General features: G+C 35.7%; 1 protein-coding gene across 8 annotated transcripts in view; it reads left to right on the top strand.

Annotated features, from left to right (window-relative positions):
- CDH18 (cadherin 18) overlaps positions 1-20,707 on the top strand; it is a 953,252-nt gene that overhangs the window by 706,928 nt on the left and 225,617 nt on the right. For all 8 annotated transcript variants that reach the window (XM_049109418.1, XM_049109419.1, XM_049109420.1 and 5 more), the window contains one exon: positions 4,809-5,103. In XM_049109418.1, the coding sequence (XP_048965375.1) occupies positions 4,809-5,103 (295 nt within the window). The remainder of the gene's footprint in view (positions 1-4,808; positions 5,104-20,707) is intronic.

Here is a 20,707-nt window from a genome sequence, read left to right on the forward strand (position 1 = left end):
ACAATTAATGTTAGATTCCTGGTTGAACAAAGTGCCTTATCACTACTATTTTTAATGTAACTTTTTACATATTAATGGATGCATAATTAAAACCAATGTTTATTTATTGTACAAGACCGATATGTTACCAAGAGACTATGATGATTTAATATGGTTTTTTCTTCTTTACATCAATCACTTATTAACAGTTCAGTGGAGTATTGTTTCATCGGCTTATGGTTTAAAATATAACACACGCCGTAAAAAAATATAACACGTTCTGGAATGAAGGACGCATAATAAATTTAACAACATGTATTTCCTATGATCCTCACATTGCATCACTTGTATTTAATGTGTTGGGAAAAGAACAGTAGTGGAATTGCTATCAAATATTTCTGACTTTATTCCTGAATTCCACCGGAATTTGTAAATACGTGTTTCCTACTCATAAAAAACATACATAAAGCATGTAGCTTAAAATATTACAATTTTAAGTCAGTGGCCTATCTTTTTAACATAGCTTGAAGTCCTCACTAAAAGCAACTTTTGAAATTAATTGCTCTGCCACCATCTTCTTAACCTTTTAAAGTTATTCTTCCCGAAGGGATAGAATATTTTCTTAGCAAGGAACTCTGCTTTGGAGTGAAAGCTATAAATTTTTAGGTCCTGATCCTAATGGGGTCTAGGGTGAATAAATAGTTTTCTAGGAGGAACTCATGTGAGTCGCATGAGCTTTCTAAGTGCCATAGGTTACTACTTAACACTAAGAAGGGGACAATTTATTAAAGTAATGCCAGAGAAGTGGTCATTTTGCTTTACTTGGGTGATTATATTTTCTTCCTTCATTCTCCTCCCCATTTCTGTTCTCTAAAGAGCAGTTAATTAGCCCTACTTTGTCACGTGATAACAAACATCATCTCTTCTTGGTTTAGGACAATATCACATCTGTCCTTCAGCACAAAAATATCACTTACTTTGCAAAATCTCAGGACTCCAGAAGTATATTCCCACCACCGTGTAAGAACCTGACGCTGTTCTCTCTGTGGTATTTCCAAACTGTGTACTAAAAGGAGTTCATATATATGACTCAAATCAACTTTGTCTTCTAAATATTTTCACATATGTCAGTGTAAAATACAATGAAAATCCCTCTTAAATAGTCTAATAGCTAGCTCGACTCACAACATCCTATTTCACTGTTTCTAAATCAGCACCATGTATATGTCCAGAGTATTTCCCACCATATGTGCTCTACTCCCAGTTCTTTTGATGGATGTCTCATTGCTGCCTATGCCCAGAGATAACACATTTTTATCCTGGTTATCTATATTTCCTGATTATCTGTATCAAAGAGCTGTCTCTCCATACCTTAAGATTTTTAACTCTACTACTACCATTATTGCTCACCTATTTCATTCATTCATTCACCCATTCATTGTTTCTTCCCTTAAAAAACCCTAATATACAACATGTGCTCTTCCAGGATCTTGAAACTCACTTATTAAGCAAAAGAAGTACAGCTGGTGGGATCCTTGGGTGGCGCAGCGGTTTGGCGCCTGCCTTTGGCCCAGGGCGCGATCCTGGAGATCCGGGATCAAATCCCACGTCAGGCTCCCGGTGCATGGAGCCTGCTTCTCCCTCTGCCTGTGTCTCTGCCTCTCTCTCTCTCACTGTGTGCCTATCATGAATAAATAAAAATTAAAAAAAAAAAAAAAAAAGAAGTACAGCTGGTGTTTCTCTCAGGCTTCATCTCTGTTGTAAAGTATGTATTCCAAAGTGAACTGAACATTTGGAAATGGGTGGATGGTGGACAAGAGCTAAGCCTGAGAGTAGACCACTTTGTTGTTTCACAGATGGTTATCATCATAATCCTATAAGTTATTGATTTGACTACATGCTACTTTAATAGTTTCCCATCAGTGTTAACACATAAACTAATCATTCCAAGATTCAACTAGGTCAGCTGAGAGATTTTTAAAAATCCATTAATGAAATGATTATTGACATTGTATTGAAACACTCAAGCTAAGCATTATCAACACCTTATATAATTCAAATACATGTTTATAACATTTTATTAGAAATTTTACTATGTTGTCCAATAATATAAATACTGCTGAATTATAAATCACTGATTTTGTTGCACATCTATTTTCAAATTAGACATAAGTTCTGAAATATTTAGGCTTAGTTGTTTATTAATCACAAACACTTTATGAATGTGGAACCAGATTCAAGTCTTAAAATCTAGGGCAGCTCGGGTGGCTCAGTGGTTTAGTGCTGCCTTCAGCCCAGGGTGTGATCCTGGAGACCTGGGATTGAGTCCTGCTACGGGCTCCCTGCATGGAGCCTGCTTCTCCATCTGTCTGTGTCTCTGCCTCTCTGTGTGTGTGTGTGTGTGTGTGTCTCTCATGAATAAAAAATAAAAAAAAAATCTTAAAATCTAAAGCCATAATATTACTCACATTTTTTTCCTTTTATTTGAAGTGACTACCATTCTATATAAAGCATAGAGGGTGTTTTTCTAAAAAGATATTTTATTCATTTGTTCATGAGAGACACACAGAGAGAGGCAGAGACACAGGCAGAGGGAGAAGCATCAGAACCCAGGGTCAGGGCATGAGCCAAAGGAAGATGCTCAACCACTGAGCCATCTGGGCGTCCTGAATGTGTTATATTTTTAATATATGCTTTAGAATGACAACTTTACTATTTCTCTTAGGTGCTTCCATTGCTGGTCTACACACATAACCCCATTCTTTAAATATGATTAACTTTTTAATAATAAAAACCCTAAATTCTACATAAAGTAACATCAAAATGGCCTCTTTAAGAACATAGAAGAATATAAAAATATAACTTGAAAATAAGTCATTTGTCATCATTGCAATGTCTTTCTGAAATTAGTTGTTAGAAGTGTAGTACATTGCTCCAAAAGGATTTTAAATTAGTTATATAAATTTATAATTTATATATAGCATAACAATAGCTAATAAAACTGTCTCATGGTTTATTTAAAAGCAAAAGTGTTTGAGAAAATGTTTTAAAAAACATTTGTTTAATAAATATGTTGCTTTTACATTTCTATGATATTTTGCAGGTGTCTGCTTCATAAATAATAAATCCCTCTTCTAGGTGCTAAAAAGATATGTCAAGAAACACAAAGAAATTACTAAATACATTTCCATCCATGCATACAACTATCTCCACACAACTCATTCTGCATTCTACATTCAGTAGTTAATTTACTAATGAAGTGTGAATCTTTGAACGCTATGTTTTTCATATTTTGCTAATGGATTTCTTCCTCTTCTTTATAAAGCTGAAAAAAAAGTATTTTCAAAGGATATAATTTGTTGAATCTTGCTAAGTGATTCCTATCAGAATTTGTTCCTGTTTATATCTTATGTGTTTTTGAGAAGGAAATAGGATTATTTTTGATAAACTATTACTTATATTTCAGTTGCCTTCATTTTACCATAGAACAGTCCTTTGTCGTAGTTTATTATATTTTTCCATATTTTACCTTTTTAAAATAAGTCTTCTAAGAGTTCAGAGACTTTAAAATAATCCTTGAGAAATTTCTCTTTATTATGGCAAGAAACTTAAAGGCTATAGGAACAAGGTTATATTTTTCAATGTTTCCAGAAATGAGCAAAACGTGAGTAATTGAGGTTTTGTAACCAAAAAGGTTTCATATGAAGTATAACTGTTCACATCTCTTGGGAGAAACAATTCTCCAATTATATGTTTGAGATATAAGAAACTATTGTGTTTGTTTCTAGCAGTAGCACTTATGGAAATATTTAATTAAAATGCTACAAGTTATAATAGATCATGAAATATGAATTATATAAAGTTTAAAAGCATTTCCTGGGGTGCCTGGGTGGTTCATTCCATTAAGCGTTCAACTCTTGATTTCAGCTCAGGTTATGATGTCAGGGTCATGAGATTGAGCCCCCTGTTGGTCTCCATGCTGCTTGGGATTCTCTCTGCCTTTACCCCTCCACCGATGCTCACTCTCTCTCACTCTAAAATATTTAAAATCTAAAAATAAATAAATAAATAAAGATAAAAAAGCCTTTCCTGATATTTAAATGACAAAATGAGTGATAATTTGTCAGTGTATTTTAATTAATTAAAAAAAGGCCTATGTATTGGTTAAATGAATCACTGCTATTTAAATTTCGAGTTAAGATTTTCATAATTAAAAAAAATAACAATAAAATAAAAGTGCCTGGCTGGCTCAGTCAGTAGAGCATGTGACTTCTGATCTCAGGGTCACATGGGTTTAGAGATTATAAAAATAAATAAACAAACTTAAAAAAATCTGAATCTTCTCCTACCCTGTATATTTTTCTTTTTTTTTTAAATTCTAAATTAAAAATTTCTAATTTCTAATTCTAAATTTGTAGTAAAGTGACAATTAATTAAAAAAAAATTATTATTCCTGGAAGTATTGAAGGCAATAGTGATTTACTGGTAATTTCTTTTTCCAGTTCTATTTTCTATAGTTAGTGAAGTTGTGATATAGTAGAATTACATCAAGGGTTATAATTTTTCTTTTAATTAGTTTTGTTTATTAATTCCTATTAAGTAAATAATTGAATATTTTAGATCATGATAAAAATAGCCATATCAGTACCAAGTAAAGAAAAATTGCAGAAAAATAAAAGATTATAGTAACCTGTGGGACACTGTGGAGAGAAGAAAAATTATAATCAAAGTAAGTTAAAAATTATAGATATACAATTTTATGGTAACATTATGGTAATGTTACATTGTAATGTAATTGGGTGCTAAATTATTTAATTTTTCTTTTGCAGCTACATTCCAATTCTGACAAAGGCGATGGATCTGTCAAGTACATCCTTACTGGAGAAGGTGCTGGGACTATATTTATCATTGATGATACCACTGGTGATATCCACTCAACGAAAAGCCTAGACAGAGAGCAGAAGACCCACTATGTGCTTCATGCCCAGGCTATTGACAGACGAACAAACAAACCTCTTGAACCTGAATCCGAGTTCATAATCAAAGTACAAGACATCAATGACAATGCTCCAAAGTTCACAGATGGACCATACATCGTTACTGTTCCTGAAATGTCAGATATGGGTAAGAAAAATCATTCCTTACTTTGACAGTTAATATATTTTTGAGAATCCAAAAAAAATAATCTGTGAAGACCAGTTTTTCATTTTGTGTGTGTGTGTAGAAATCTGAAAAATTTTCAAAATATTTTATGTTTACATGTGGCTTAAGGTGTTAAAGAACATTAGCTCTAGATATTATAATATTTATTAAATTAATTTCTGAAATTATAAGTAATGGTTTGGTGTCAAGAAAAAAAAATAAACAATCATTAATGGGAAAACACCTGCAATTTTTGCTTGATACAGCTTTTAAGACCATGTAGTTTCTTCATGTATCTTCTATGAAGATACCAACACATTCAAGGCAATAGTTTGCATAAATAAAAATAGACAATATAATGTCTGAAATCTTTTGCTACTTGTCTTACTTAAGCTTGCAGCTTATGACCAAATTGTAATAGCCTTGAAAATGCAAGTAATTGCTGCAGTATTCAATAAAACTTTTTAGATACTCATAAGCATTTACATACTTTATCTATTTTAAAACATAGAATAATCCTTAAAGTCTTTTGGACACTATTTTAAAGGTGTATAAGCCAGCATACTGTACTTAAGTGACTCTCCCAAATTCATATGTTGACAAAATGGCCAAGAAGAAGTCAACACTATGTTCTCCTGAATGTAGAGCTTATCCTTCATTTGATGGGTCAGGAAATCTGACGATTTCACTCTGATGATCTGAGGCTTTCTCATCCCTTACAGATCTCTGTTGTGTAGCTATTTTATTTTATTTTATTTTATTTTATTTTATTTTATTATTTTATTTTATTATCTCCTATGACAAATTGTCTAAATCATTAAAATAAAGTTAAGCCATGATAATTTTTTGACTACCTCTGTAAGACTCTAAGCTGGGATGTAGAACACATTTTTTTGTGTGTAAAGATTTTATATATTTGAGCTTATGTATGAGTATTACATATGTAAGCATATATGACTAGTAGTTTGAGCTAAGGTTATTATAGTCACTAATCAAATTTTTATGTATTTGGATATATACATAAGCGGTTTTTTTTAAGTGGGTTTTTTAAGTTTGATTTTTAAAATATTTTAGAGATGTAACTTGACATACAGCACTGTGTAAGTTCAAGAGGTATGGCATGATACCTTGACATACACATATCGTGAAATGACTATCACAGTAAATGTAGTTCATGTCCTTCATGTCATATCCATATGTTTTTTTAAGGAAAGATTGTGGTTTCTTCCTTCCTTGCTCCAGTCCATTTTATTTCTTGTGAGCTAGGCAGATGACTCCTGAAGCTGTTGGGGAGGCAGGTTAGAAAGAGGAGACTCATTCTTCTTGACCAGAATCTCAGAGTAGAAAGTAGTTCCATAAGAGAACACAGGGCTCAGCCCCAGAGAGCCTGTGCAGAGCCAGAGGTCATTCAGGCTCATTGGTCTCTAAGGAAAATCGGAGGGAAACTGAAGGCCCAACACCATAAAGCCTGGCAGGTGAGAGTTTGTGTAGCATCTCTAGGACAGACTTCCTTCTCTCGCCTTGTCCAGGAACTGACACCCCATTTGCCAATCCCTCTATCTCACAGAAGTGAATAGTTCTGTGACTCCATCATTGGTGAGAAAGCCATTGGTAAGGATGCCTCCAGAGGCCTCATGAGAGCCCCAACGAGCACCCGTGAAACCACCATAAGCAGGGGGCAAAGCACCAGAGAAGCACAGGCAAAGTCGTCGTCCCCAAGAAAGTGGACTGGACAGTAGATCACAAAGCACTGGGGTTGTCAGGATGCTACAAGAGATTTCTGTGGCTCAGAGCCCGTGCTTGCTCCAACTAGTAAACAACAAAATATCAGTAGATGATTGACACATGGATGGTCATTGATAAGATCCAAATTATTGCCCTGGAAGCTGAGAACATATGGGACTGGAAGAAGTAGCTCAAAATCAGAGAGGAAAACAATCCCCAAAATGTGGGAATTGTGGTACAAGATGAGACTTAGACGATATGTTCACACCTATTGTGTGAATGACATATGTTCCCACACAGCCAAAAAAGAGTAGATGAAGGAAAGAACAGTATTTTTTTTCCCTTGAGGTAAAGAACATATTGAAATTATGAGTTTAATAGTCTTTGACGGAGGGTTAAAATAAGAGTCAAACCTAGGTGAATCCTGGCAAAGTACTTATAGCCTAAAAGAGAAAATTTTATAAACTTTCAGATATATTTTAATTATCTACTAATATGTATGTATATATACATGCATATATATAATATATAACATATATAATATATGTAAATATATATAATATTTATATTATATTTATCACTTGAAATACCGGATTCCAGTTGACAGTTGAATACACAACCTATGGAGAAAAAAAAAATACTCAAGCCCTAAATCCTTTGTTCATCAAAATATGATTCATTTATCAAGGTAAAAAATAAATGTTGGAAAAAAAAAATAGAAAAGAAATGTTTGGAGAAGGATCCAGAAAGTAGATTGTCACCTTATCTAGAAATATATTTGAGAAAATAGTTGAAATTAAAAGTTACTGAAATGAATCCAAACAGAGATCCTCAAATTCAAGGAAAATGACAAGGAGAGGAAAAGAAATAGTAGAAATGTACCCTGAAATATTTGTGTGTGTGTGTGTGTGTGTGTATACAGTTGAGTCTAAGTAGGTACATTGGGGGATGCTGAAAGATACTGTACAATCTAAGAATCATGAAGCTTAAAGGAATCATTGCAGCATAGGCTGTAGTTTTAGGACTTGGGAAAAAGTCACAACATGTCAAAGTCCTCATCCAGGTCTTGAGAGGAGGGTGGGAATGGGAAATAGTTGCTATTCTTAATTTCTTTTACTGAGATGAGTACGGCTGAGGTGAAATATTGAACATCTGAAAGAAAGAGAGGAAAAAGAGCAAAACAGTAGGTTTTAAGTCACGGTATTACTGTGCCTCTAGGCCTGATTTCATGGAGAGAAAGAGAGAACTCACTGAGGGGAAAAAATAGATGAAAAAGCATCATCGTGGCATCTAATGTGCTTTTTAGTCTGAACGTATAGAAAGTGGAAACTAATGGAGGGAAGAATTCACTTGGCATGCATGCTTGGGGGGGGGGTGAGATTTTGCACTGATTCTGAAGTTAGGATTTAAGAGCTAGCAGGGAGGTAGAGGAGGGACCAGCGGCCAGTGCAGGGGTCAGCCCGCCGTCTGGTTCTGTAAATGACGTTGAACTGCAACCCAGCCACCCCCATGCCTTTAGATATTGCCTGTGGTAATTTGGGCAGGATGGTGGCTGGATTGAGAAGATGCAGTGGAGCTGGTTTGATTCCCAAAGCCTAGAGTGTTTCCTGTGTTGCCTTTTACAGAACAAAGCTTGCCGGCCTCCGTTGTAAGGGCTTGCAGGGGGTGACACTGGAGGCGGGGGGATAATTAGAGGACAGCATTGGGGTTCTCATAGGCAAGGCATCTGCTGCTCTAGGCAGTTGGTGCTCTGCTGACCTGCTGGATAGACCATGTACAGGAAAATCTGCTATTTGTTAGAAGCCACTGGGGTGGGCTTCTCCCCTTGAGGTGAATACAGTTAGTGACACAACCAACACCCGGCCTGCCTTTTGGTGTTACTACAACTCAGGTTTGCTCAGGGCCCCATGCTGCAGAATCAGATAGTCACCTCCCACATTTCCTTTTTCATCTAGGAGTGACTGTGTGACCTAACTCTAGCTGATAGGACAGGATGTAAGTGGAGGCCGGTGGGGTGGGGTGGGGCCTCCAGAAAAGAGAGAAGTTTCCAGAGAGGAGCTAGCTGGCACACCTATTTCACCCACGGCAGACGTGGTGTGGAAATGCAGCAACGGCTTGCGCCATCAGGAGGGAAGCCTCCTGCTAAGTGAGATGGGGCAGGAAGTTAGGAGGGTCTAGAAAGAATGATTCTGTGGCAGAATGGATGCTCCAGCGGAGGCCTGCCAATCCCCAAGCCATTCTTTTTTTTTTTTTTTTTTTTTTTTTTAATTTTTTTTTATTATTTATTTATGATAGTCACACACAGAGAGAGAGAGAGAGAGAGAGAGAGAGAGAGAGAGAGAGAGGCAGAGACATAGGCAGAGGGAGAAACAGGCTCCATGTACCAGGAGCCCAACGTGGGATTCGATCCCGGGTCTCCAGGATCGCGCCCTGGGCCAAAGGCAGGCGCTAAACCACTGCGCCACCCAGGGATCCCTCCCCAAGCCATTCTTAACCAAATAAAACCCGTTTCCATTTAAACTCTTTTGTTGGATCTCGAATACATGACACTATGTTGACTCTGAATTGGGTACTTGGACGACTTCTAGATGTAACAAGGACCTCAAAAGCAAAGAACTAAAACCGATACTGAATCCAGAAGAATTGTGAGAAAAGTTTCAGCATCAGATAAGACACGAGGTTGTCATCTTTGATGAAGCGTGCTGATTAGGGAACGACGCAGGAAATCATCCCTTCTTTCCCTTTCTGGGTAGTCGTGGTGCTAGATGATGTTTGCCATGGCAGCAATCTTCCTGGTTGCCTGTGTTGCAGCTGACAGTTGATTTCAGATATTTAAATCTTGCCAGCCATTGACTGCAGAATTCATTGCATCCATAGAGTTTTGATCAGCAGGAAAAACGAAATCGGACATTTGAATGTTGACTTTGAGATCTTCAGAAAATATAACATTGATTACTCCAAAACAACCAGTTAATTTTACCAGGATGTGAGGTCACAAGTTGTCCAAGCGGTAATGATCACTGGCACAGCATCACCAGCATCGAGGGATGTTTATTGAGCGCTTACTGTGTGCCAGGATTGCATGCCATTTGTCATAATTTTGTGTCCATACCATCAAAAGGGCAACATTATGGTTACCCTGGTTTTGCAGAAGATAAAACTGATACATAAAATTAAATAATTTGCCAGACTACATGGTGCGTAAGAAGTGCAACTGGGAAAGATTTCTAAGCCAGACAGAGATTCAGCTTTTGAGTTCCCGATTTTTTAATATGGTTAAAAATGTAAAATCTGGATCAAGCTATTGGTGAGATAATTATGACCAAAATAGTGCATGTTCCAGAACCCATACGGTTTATTGAGCCAGAAGTGGGGATTTCCTTCTTAACATGTGAAGCTAATTCAGTGCTATTATAATGTTCCTTTTGGTTTTAGAGGATTGGATTTGGGGATGACTGCATACCACGAAAAGGAAAATGAATCCTAAATTGCTAGAGAGTAAGGGAACAGACATTTATTTAAACTAGAAATCTAATCTCTAGGGAATCCTACAAGGAAACGTTTTGGAAACAAAGATATTTTTTAATAACTCCAAAATGTATATATTGGATATAGTGTAGATAAAGACAATGGACAGTTTCTAGATTTTTGTGCCAAAAACTAAGATAATTATTGTGATGCACATAGTGTGGGCAGTGAAAGGAATGGACGTATCAAGGAATGGGCAGTAGCCTCACTCACTAAGCTGAGGAGTGGGACTCAGGTGGAGGACCAGGGTCCTCATGGGGCTGAGACAATTGGAGAGTGTGGTTTTCCCCGAACTGAAGGACAGAGGAAATAGTAAATGAATCTGTGACCAAACTGTAAAATCTAAAACTTTGAATCTACTAATGAAACTACAACCACGAAAAAACAAAACAAGTATATGAAGGACTTTTCAATGTGAGATAAAAGACACAATAGGCCACCATCTATAAGACATGAATTTGAATGAATAAACATTTGAAAATGCAGATGTCAAATCATAGGGTTAGGCCTAATGAGATGAAAGATGAACTGATATACTGGTAAGCATGCCTGGCTGTCCAGGGGACTATTTTTTTTTTATTTCATAAGGGGATTTTTTAATACCAAAAATATGTCACAACCAAATAAAAAAATGGGAAAATTGCATTAGCATGGGATTCACAGGAAAAAAAAAAAAAGAAAAAAAAGAACCATGTTAATTCTCCAAAGTAAAACCTCAAATTTCACTAATAAATTAACAAACCATTAAGGAGAAGGTGAAACCATTGTTCATCTGCCAAGGTGTACAAGTTTGATGATTCACAAAGTTGTTCCTGTGCAGAGCCGTTAGCAGAAAGGTGAATTCCCACAGGCTTTTTCTTTTTACTTTTTTTTTTTCTTTTCTTTCATTTCTTCTCTTTTTCTTCTTTTCTCTCTTTTTTTTGTTTTTATTTTTGGATAGCAATTGAACAGTATTTTAAATTGAGAACATATCCTTCTGTGGGACAATCTGTATTACAGAGAACTGTCCTATAGGTGCGTTCACATGGTTGCACAAAGACACATGTGAGAGGATGCCCGCTGCAGTATTACTCATCACAGCAAAACATGGGAGCACACTTAGAGTCTGCTAATAAGGAAGTTTTCAGGTAAATGACTCTTCAAAAACATGCAGATTCCCTATGTAGCCCTCAGATGAATGAATTAGTATGTATACACTGACCGAGCATGATCTATATTGATTAAGTGAAGAAAAAAATTTCACAAATGTATGTGGAATAGTCTACAGTTTATTTTAGAAAGTAAGGGTGTGTTGTACAGTGGATGTGCCCATTGGATGTATCTGAAAGGAGCATATATATTGGGGAAGGTGATCACTTCTAAAAATGGGTTGTGGCTTTACCTGCTATCAGAGAAATGCATTTTTCTTTATCAAAAATATATATATTATTTATGAAGTGATAATAAAGAGTGAAATGCAGACTTGTGATAAAAACACTTTAAATAACAGTAATGCTTAAAGGTATACAGATTTCTAATCATAGTAATGGCTAATAGTGCGGGTGGGTGACAAAATTTTTTCTCAGCATATGGTGCCTGATAAATTCATTGCTTTCATCATATACTCATTAATTCCACTTTGAATTACCCAGCTATTAAAAAAAAAATCCAGGCAGCCGAGGTGGCTCAGCGGTTTAGCACCTGCCTTCGGCCCAGGGCGTGACCCTGGAGACCCAGAATCGAGTCCCAAGTCAGGCTCCCTGCACGGAGCCTGCTTCTCCCTCTGCCTGTGTCTCTGCCTCTCTCTCTCTCTGTGTCTCTCATGAATAAATGAATACAATCTAAAATTAAAGTAAAGTAAAGTAAAGTAAAGTAAAGTAAAGTAAAGTAAAGTAAAGTAAAATAAAATCTCCCTTTTTGAATCTCTTTAATTCTTTTTGGAAAGAAAGAGAGCAACAGAGGCAAGGCAGTTTATGTGCTGAGAACTAACAATGGCTAGTAATAAAACAAGAAAAAAGAAAAAAAGAAAGAGAGGAAAGGAAGAGAGAAAGAGAGAAGAAAAAGAAGAAAGAAAAGAAAGAAAGAAAGAAAAAGAAAGAAAGAAAGAAAGAAAGAAAGAAAGAAAGAAAGAAAGAAAGAAAGAAAGAAAGATAGAAGAAACAAGATCCCTAAATTTGAACAGGCTGTGGACATAGAAACAGAAAATTTCAATAGAGCGTTTGATAAGCGGGTGTAACGGGAACATAAGGAGGGACAGTGATCCAAGTTGCAGACTGAGAGACGTCGTCAGTTAACCTCCTGTAGCGTTAGACAAGGGTTGTGTGTAGACGACACAGCGATGAAAAATAATTTTGCCTTCCCTGGGGGTTTATGGTCTACTAAGGTGTGTGTGCGTGTGCATGTGTGTTGTTAAGGGGGAAAGGAAACAGGATTGTCATGCAAATGATGCACTCCCTTCCCCTTGAGCAGAGCCTGCTATGGGAACCCAGGGAAGCAGCATGAGAGAGCCCTGGGGGAGGGGGAGAGTGTCTATCTGGCCATGGGTCCCTGGGTCCCTGCAGTGCTAGGTCATAGCCCCGGAGCCCCCCACATAATTGCCCTGTGCTCTAGTACCTATGAGAAAAGCAAAAGGTGCTTGCATGTTTCTTGTTAGTGGAAAGTAATCAGCAGAGTCTGTGGTGTCCTGGGTGGTTTAACAAAGATGCAACGTGAGCTGGAGTGTTTGGCCGTGCATGCTTTACTACAAGGTTTTTCTTTACCTCTTAGGTTTGCATCGTGTAGTTTGAACCGTTATCCAGGGAATCCTACCCCTCCACAGCAGGTTCCCAACTGTACTCATGGTCCTGTTGGACTCGGTGGGTCTTTGCTGTGGAGGACTGTCCTGTGCCTGGCGGGGTGTCCAGCAGCACCCCTGGTCTCACACACTAGGTGTTGGTGGCATCTCTTCTACCACCACCATGCGACAGCGTCTTCAGATAGTGTCAGATGCTCGCTGCAGGGAGACTATTTTTTTAAGTCATTCCCAAATGGAAACATGAGTTGGAGAATATGATTTTGGTTAAATTTATAGCCCCTTCCAAAGGGAATCTTGTAGTGTTAAAATACTCATATGTTTCATGACTCAAGATGACTCTCCTCTGCCCAGGTCAGCAATTTTCATGGTTAAAAGTCATTGCCATATTCAAATGCCTGTTATGAAAATGGTGAGGTATACCAGGGATGAAAGTTCGGTTATTTGTGCTCACAGGACAAAGAGGAACAGCATGGCTACTTGATAGTCACTATGGCTCTCATTTTTTAAAAGAAAATCTGCTTGTCGTTATAGCGTTGTTAATTTAGAAAAGGACTTTTGGGATTATGACGAATGCCTTGTAAGCTACTGGCTGTCATAGTCTTTTTTTTTTTTACTTATTAAAAATTTGATCAAATAAAACAAAAAGAACCTGTGTGGACAGAAACACATGATAATATTATGGACTGATTAGGATAGTGGAGACACTTGTACACATTTTATCAATGAATATTTAACATTTTTTTCTTTTTTTCCTCCAGTACATTGCAGTACATTATCATGCCATCTTTATGATTTCACCACCTCCTAGAAATTATTCTATGCAGTAATTGTCTTCTTTGTCCTTTAAACAACTTTAAAGAAATGCTTCTTTAAATATTATTTTATGTAACTTTATTAAAAGTCTAAGTTTTTCAGAGCTGAATTTTAAGAATAAAATAAAAAGTTAATAATACTGATTATCATGGCACAAAGAGGAAAATAACTATGAGATTAAATTATACCTTTTCAAGTCAGTGGTCTAGTGCATGTGTGGCATTTAAGAAATGAAAATAGGATAAGTAGGAATGTACTTGTAAACAACATTGCCATTCTCTGAAAGGACATTATAAATGTCTTAAGACATTTAGTGATACTAGAATGTCATATTGTTATAAAAAGCTGGTAAAAGTGTTTTTAGCATATATATTGAGAAATCTCTTTAAAAACAACTAGGACAATAATTTTAAAATAATTGAAAACAATAATGTCGTCTCCTCTATTGTTTTATAGAAATATACCCGAATGTTTACAATCATAATCTCCTTTTACCTACAATCACCTAGAATCAGTAGTTTTTAGTATGTTTTACTTTAATTGCTTTACTGTCACTATAAATTTTCAAAAATAATTACCTTATATCCACCAATTGTTTTGAGACTAACTATACTAGATCACAATGCAATTTGCCTGAAAGTAAATTTCACGTCTTTTTTCCCCCCACAACAACATATATATAAGGAATTTTATAAATCTCTACTTCTCTTCTGTATATTAATAAAAGACACCTAGAAGTAAGAATCATTTAATAATATTTAAGATATTATAACAGACTATAGAAATAATGAATTTCAATTTACAGGAGAGAGGACTAATACTACATTTTATTAAGATTCTAAGCATGTAACTGATGAACTTAAACGTCAGAAGTGCACTGATTCTTAGTTTGACATAAAAAGAAATGATATAAAGAAAAAGAAGAGAAAAAAGTTTTACTATGTGATCCTTAATAGCCATGAGGTGCCTTGTCCTTGGAGATGTATTAAAACATCCTAGTCTTTTTCGTGTCTTTGTTCTTCTCCAATCTCTAACTCCCAGGCCTATTTCCACTTGCAGCTGTGTTCTTTGTTGCAGAGCAACAAGAAGAGACACCAGCTGTGCTTACTTTATTGCACTGCTTGTTGGGGGACTGATTTAGTTCTGGGCAAACATCTTGGGAGCTTCACCCTGGATATCTTCCAGGATTCTAGTAGCCATTTTAAAACCATTACCCTCAGGGCATAACTTCAAGAATGAGATAATTTCAATCAAATGAGGCAGACTCTGCTTTTCTACATGGTAAATTAAAAGTGCATGTGAGGATTCACATTGGACAAGTAATGAAGTGAGAACTGAACACAAATTTCTGAGTTTCATAACTTTTTTCTTCTCACAAGTTTCCCCTTGTGTTGGTTAGCTAGTGTTTTGTAACAAATCAACCCACTGCTTAGTGGCTCAAAACAGCATCCATTTTACAGTGAACTACAAGAGAGATAAAGTTAAGAAAACAATCCTATTAATCATATCATCAAAAAGAATAAAATACTAAGGAATGCATTCAAGGAGATGGGAGAAAATACACAGAAGAGGACATAAATAAATGGAAAGGTATTCCATGTTCATGGATTGGAAGAATTAATATTACTTAAATGCCCATTCTATCTAAAGTGATCTACAGAGTCAGTGTCATCTCTAGCAAAATGTCAGAGGCAGTTTTCGTGGAAAGAGAACAAATGATACTAATATTTTTTATGGAACCTTTAAAGACCCCTCATAGCCAAAGCAATTTTGGGGAAAAAAGAACAAAGTGGCAGGCATCACACTTCCTGATTCCAAACGATATTACAAAGTGATAGTAATCAAAACAGTATAGTATTGGTAAAAAAGCACGCCTTGATCAGTGGAATAGAAAGAGAGCCCAGAATTGCTCATGGTCAACTGTTGACAAAGGAACCACAGTGTACAATGGAAAAAGGATACTCTCTTCAATAAATGGTCTTGGGAAAACTGGACGGCCACATGAAAAAGAATGGAAACTGGACAATTGTCTTATACCATAAACAAGAATCTATTCAAATGGATCGAAAACCTAAAATTATAAAGTTTCTGAAGAAAACATGAGACTGAGTTCCTTGACATTGGTCTTTGTCATGATATTTTGGAGTTAACGCCAAAGGCAAAAGCAACTGGGACAACAATAAGCACCTGTGACCACATCCAACTAAAAAGCTTGTGCACAGCAAAGGAAACATTGATAAAATGAAATGGCAACCTATGGAATGGAAGAAAATATTTCATATGGACTCTTAGAGCAGCAATTCAATAGTATAAAAGTGCAAATTTCAAGGGTTTTGAAGAGATCTGGGTTTTTTACTTTTGTGTTTATCGTAATCACATCACTTGAAACTATATTCTGTCAATATTTATTGAATAATTATATACTGACCCTTTTCACCTGTACTTTGATTGGAGGACATAGATTTTTTTTGGAGAAAGATTTTGAAGAAACATAACCTCTTAATTTTTCGAATATTACTGATTCTTATACCTGGTAAAAAATTATTATTGTTTCATTGAATAATGATTAATTTTATTTTTCAGCATATGATTAAATTTCTTGTAAATGCAAGAAAGGCCACAAAAACCAATAGAGTTTCTCATTTTTATTCAAGGACAGATATGATTCACCAGAATACATTTAATGCTACTGGGAATCCCTTAGTTTCTCCATTTACTCTTTATAAAAGTAGACTAGACCTTGATTTCCCCTAAGAAAACTGATCAATGTATAATGAAAAAATACTTCACTGGAATATTTTTTTTTTTCAAAATAAGATGAACTTAATTCACAAAAATTAAATTTGTACATCATGTTTTAAAAAATATATTCAAAGAATGCTTTTCATGTGTATACTCCTCAGTAAAGGAAACTGGAATGCACAGCAAATGAATCAGAGATTTGGCTGTTCTACACGCGTGTTGTGTATATGTAATTGAAAAAAAATTGATAGGTGAAATTTTCATAGTGGCCAGTGGAACATTTTGTTATATAAATTGACCTTGGAGCTTAATATGTCTCTTGGTGGACATAATGTTTTTGTTCTTAATATATACAACTTGAATTTCTTACTAAAAGTAATCTTAAAACATCCTGGGCTTATTGTTTTATCAATTATCACCTTGCATTTATACATGACTTTGAACTTTTTTTTTTTAAGATTTTATTTATTTATTCATGAGAGACAGAGAGAGAGAGAGGCAGAGACACAGGCAGAGGGAGAAGCAGGCTCCATGCAGGGAGCCCAACACGGAACTTGATCCCGGGATCCCGGGATCACGCCCTGAGCTAAAAGCACACACTCAACCTCTGAGCCACCCAGGCGCCCCCATGACTTTGAACTTATATTTTCCTGGTCTGTTGGTTTTTAAATATTTTTCTTCTTTAATTTCTTTGTCATAACAAAATGTCACAAGTATAATAAGCAATAAATAAACTGTACATAAAATAGAGACAAACTATATATACTTTTTATAAATATTATTCTATGTGATATTTTCCTATAGTGCTATCATTTAAATTCATTAATATAATTACTTTCCAATTAAAATAATTCTTATTTTTCACAAAAGTTCACTAGCATTTTATATAAATTCACACTAATAATGTCCAATTTTGTTGCTGTTTCTTTCTTTCCTTCTTATTGGAGGAATAACCCAAACCAAAAGTCTCATAGTAAACACTTGCCATTACTGAATTATCACTGATATTATTAATTTATGTATGCTATTGCCCTTGTATTTTAACAAAAGCACATAGGTTGAAATTATTGTAAAGTTTTAGAAATTGAAAAAATATATATATTTGCATGTGAAATCCCTATATTAGGGCATATACTGTGAAATTTCATTCTCAAAACTCAGGCATGCAATAAATTCAACCTTACTTTTAACTGAACTTGACTGCTAATTCTATTATGCATTTCAAATTTCTTTTTTGAGATACCATTTTGGATAATTTTCTTCATTTTCTAGGAGCCTTATACAGAGCAAAGGAACAGTAACCCAGTACAGTGCAAAAGCATAGAAATTGGATGTGAAATGAAAGCTCAGTGTCCAGGTATAAAGAGAAGGCTCAGCATGAGGTATGGTAGGCCCAGCAATCAGGTAGAGGATAAAATCCATAGCAGTCAAGTGTAGAGAAAGTCTTAGTGATCAAGAATTAAGTTAAAAAAAAAAATGCAATAGGGTTAAACTTACGGTATGAAGGTGAAGCACCGATGGAGGGAAAGTGATCAGGTAAAGATGGCACAGTAAGGAAGAGGAATGGTTTTGCCATTCTGGATTCCTGCTGTCATCTACCGCAAGTCTTTGTTCCTCCTAATTTTCAGTAACCAGTCCTTGATGGTCACGGACTTTCCAGTTCATTTGCAAATCCTCTTAAGATCCATTGAGTTTCTCTTGGCTGAATTTCACTTTCCACCTTAGGAAATGGGAAATATTTTCTTGCTCCCATCTGCTGGTAAGGAGAGAACTCAGAACGTCAGACCCTTCTTGCCTTCACAAGCTAACTAGCCTCTTAAATCTGCCGTAATGCCTCACTGAAGCACCGTGGAATAGTGTAGAAGCCGTGCTCCTTCGGAAGAGGTCGCTACTCTGAAAGTTTATCACAGTATTGTGTGTATGTAGCAAGAAACAAACAAACGCCCATAAATGCAAGCAAATTTGATGGCTTTTGTTTTATTCAGCTGTTTGTGATGATTTGTTCTACAGCTATAAAAGTACAACAAACTAGAAAAAATGTAAATATGCATTCAAAAGCAATGTGGAATGTCATGTAGCTATTAAAATCATATTGTTTAGTTAGCAGGGAAATATCCATGACATATTATTAGGCACAGAAGAAGCTGCAGTGTTCTGAGTAGTAGGTACATAATTACGTGACAGACTCGGATGAAGCAGGATAAAGTTAGGGAAAGACATACCAAACACTATTAAGATTTGCTTTTCTGGAGGGAAATGACAGTGGAGTTATATTTATTTTTCTTCCTTAAGATCATGTTGTACTTCTCTCCTATAAAATGCTCAGTTTGTCATTGTGGCATAACTTAACCTCTTCTTGCTGATATATCTCCCCTTGGCGCGTCAAAGAGGATATTCCAAAAAGAAACCATAAATATTTCAAGAAGAAACCATAACAACAAGATAGAGTAACAAAAATGAGTCCGAGATTCTGAAAATTCCTGGAGCATTGAAAACATTGAAAATTGAATAGGGGAAAAGAGTCAGGCCAAATTTATGACCCGAAGCATTAAAGGTGAAAATTGTTCTACCCATGAAAGTCCTTGTGAATTCAAGGACACAGAAGGACCTGGGGAAGTCACTCAGGCAACTTAATAAATTAAAGATTTTATTTATTTCTTTTATTTATTCACAAGAAAGACTTTTTCAACCTCATCTGTGTGTACAAAGAAAATGTGTCTTTATTTTATTGTAAAGACTTTGATGATCTGTTTCCCCTTTAGTATGACTTACATAGGATTATTGAAACACTGGACTAAACAGGAACAAGCTTTCAATAAACCAAAATTCCACATCATATAAACCAATCCTCTCCTCTTTTGGGGGAAGGACACAAAAATCCTTGACCTGCCTGGCAACCCTCCTGACCCATCCAGCCCCACGTATTTAGATGTAGAGTTTCTATTTTACAGGGGTAAGCATCAACTCAATTTTGGTTTACCTTTAAAATTTTTCAGCTTAAAAAAAAAATAAAAATAAATAAAAATAAATAAAATAAAAATTTTCAGCTTTGCCAAGTTATAATTGACAAGTGGGGGTTTTATATATTTAAGGTGTGCAACTTGATGTTTTGATGTATGTATACACTGCGACGTGATCACCGTGCTCAAGCTAATTTACATTCTCAACCCTTTATTTAATGTTTCTTTCCTTCTTCCTTCTTCTTTCTTGCCCTCTTCCTCTTTCTCTCTTTCTCTCTGGTGACAATGCAAGATCTATGTTGTTAAAAATTTTAAATACACAACATATATAGTACTGTGAGCTACAGTCACCAGGCTGTTTTCTAAATCTACAGAATTTACGCATCTTGCATAATTGATATCGCATACTGGTTGACCAACGTCTTCCCATTTCCCTCACCTCGTAGCCCCTGGAAACTCTCATTCTACTCTTCTGCTTTGAGTTTGAATATTTAGATTTCACACGCAAGTAGGATAATATATCTTTCTGTGCCTGGTTTATTTTCCTTAGCATAATGACCTACCGTTTTTTTCTACAGTGTTGCAAATAGCAGGATTCCTTCTGCATTAAGGCTGAATAATCTCCCATTTAGATGCCATACAGTTTTTCCCTTCCACATTTTCTTTAGTCGTTCATCTATTGATGGACCTTTGGACATTGAGGTTGTTTCTAGATCTTGGCTGTTGTAAATAATGCTGCACTGACATGAGAGTATAGATAAGTCTTTTAGATAGTGATTTCATGTACTTTGGATTTATTTACATACTCAGAAGTGGGATAGCTGAATCATTTGATAGTTTTTTTTTTAATTCATTGAGGAAACTTTCCACTATTTTTTTTATAATGGCTATACCAATTTCCACCGATAGTGTGAAATGCCGTTTTCTGCACACCCTTGCCAAACACCTTATTTTTTATTTTTCTTATAATAGCCATTCTAACAGAGGTGAGGTGATACCTCATTGTGCTTTTCATATCCATTTCCCTGATAATTAGTGACATTGA

This window comes from Canis lupus, chromosome 4 (genome assembly GCF_003254725.2).
Source record: "Canis lupus dingo isolate Sandy chromosome 4, ASM325472v2, whole genome shotgun sequence".
Classification (NCBI taxonomy): Eukaryota; Metazoa; Chordata; class Mammalia; order Carnivora; family Canidae; genus Canis; species Canis lupus.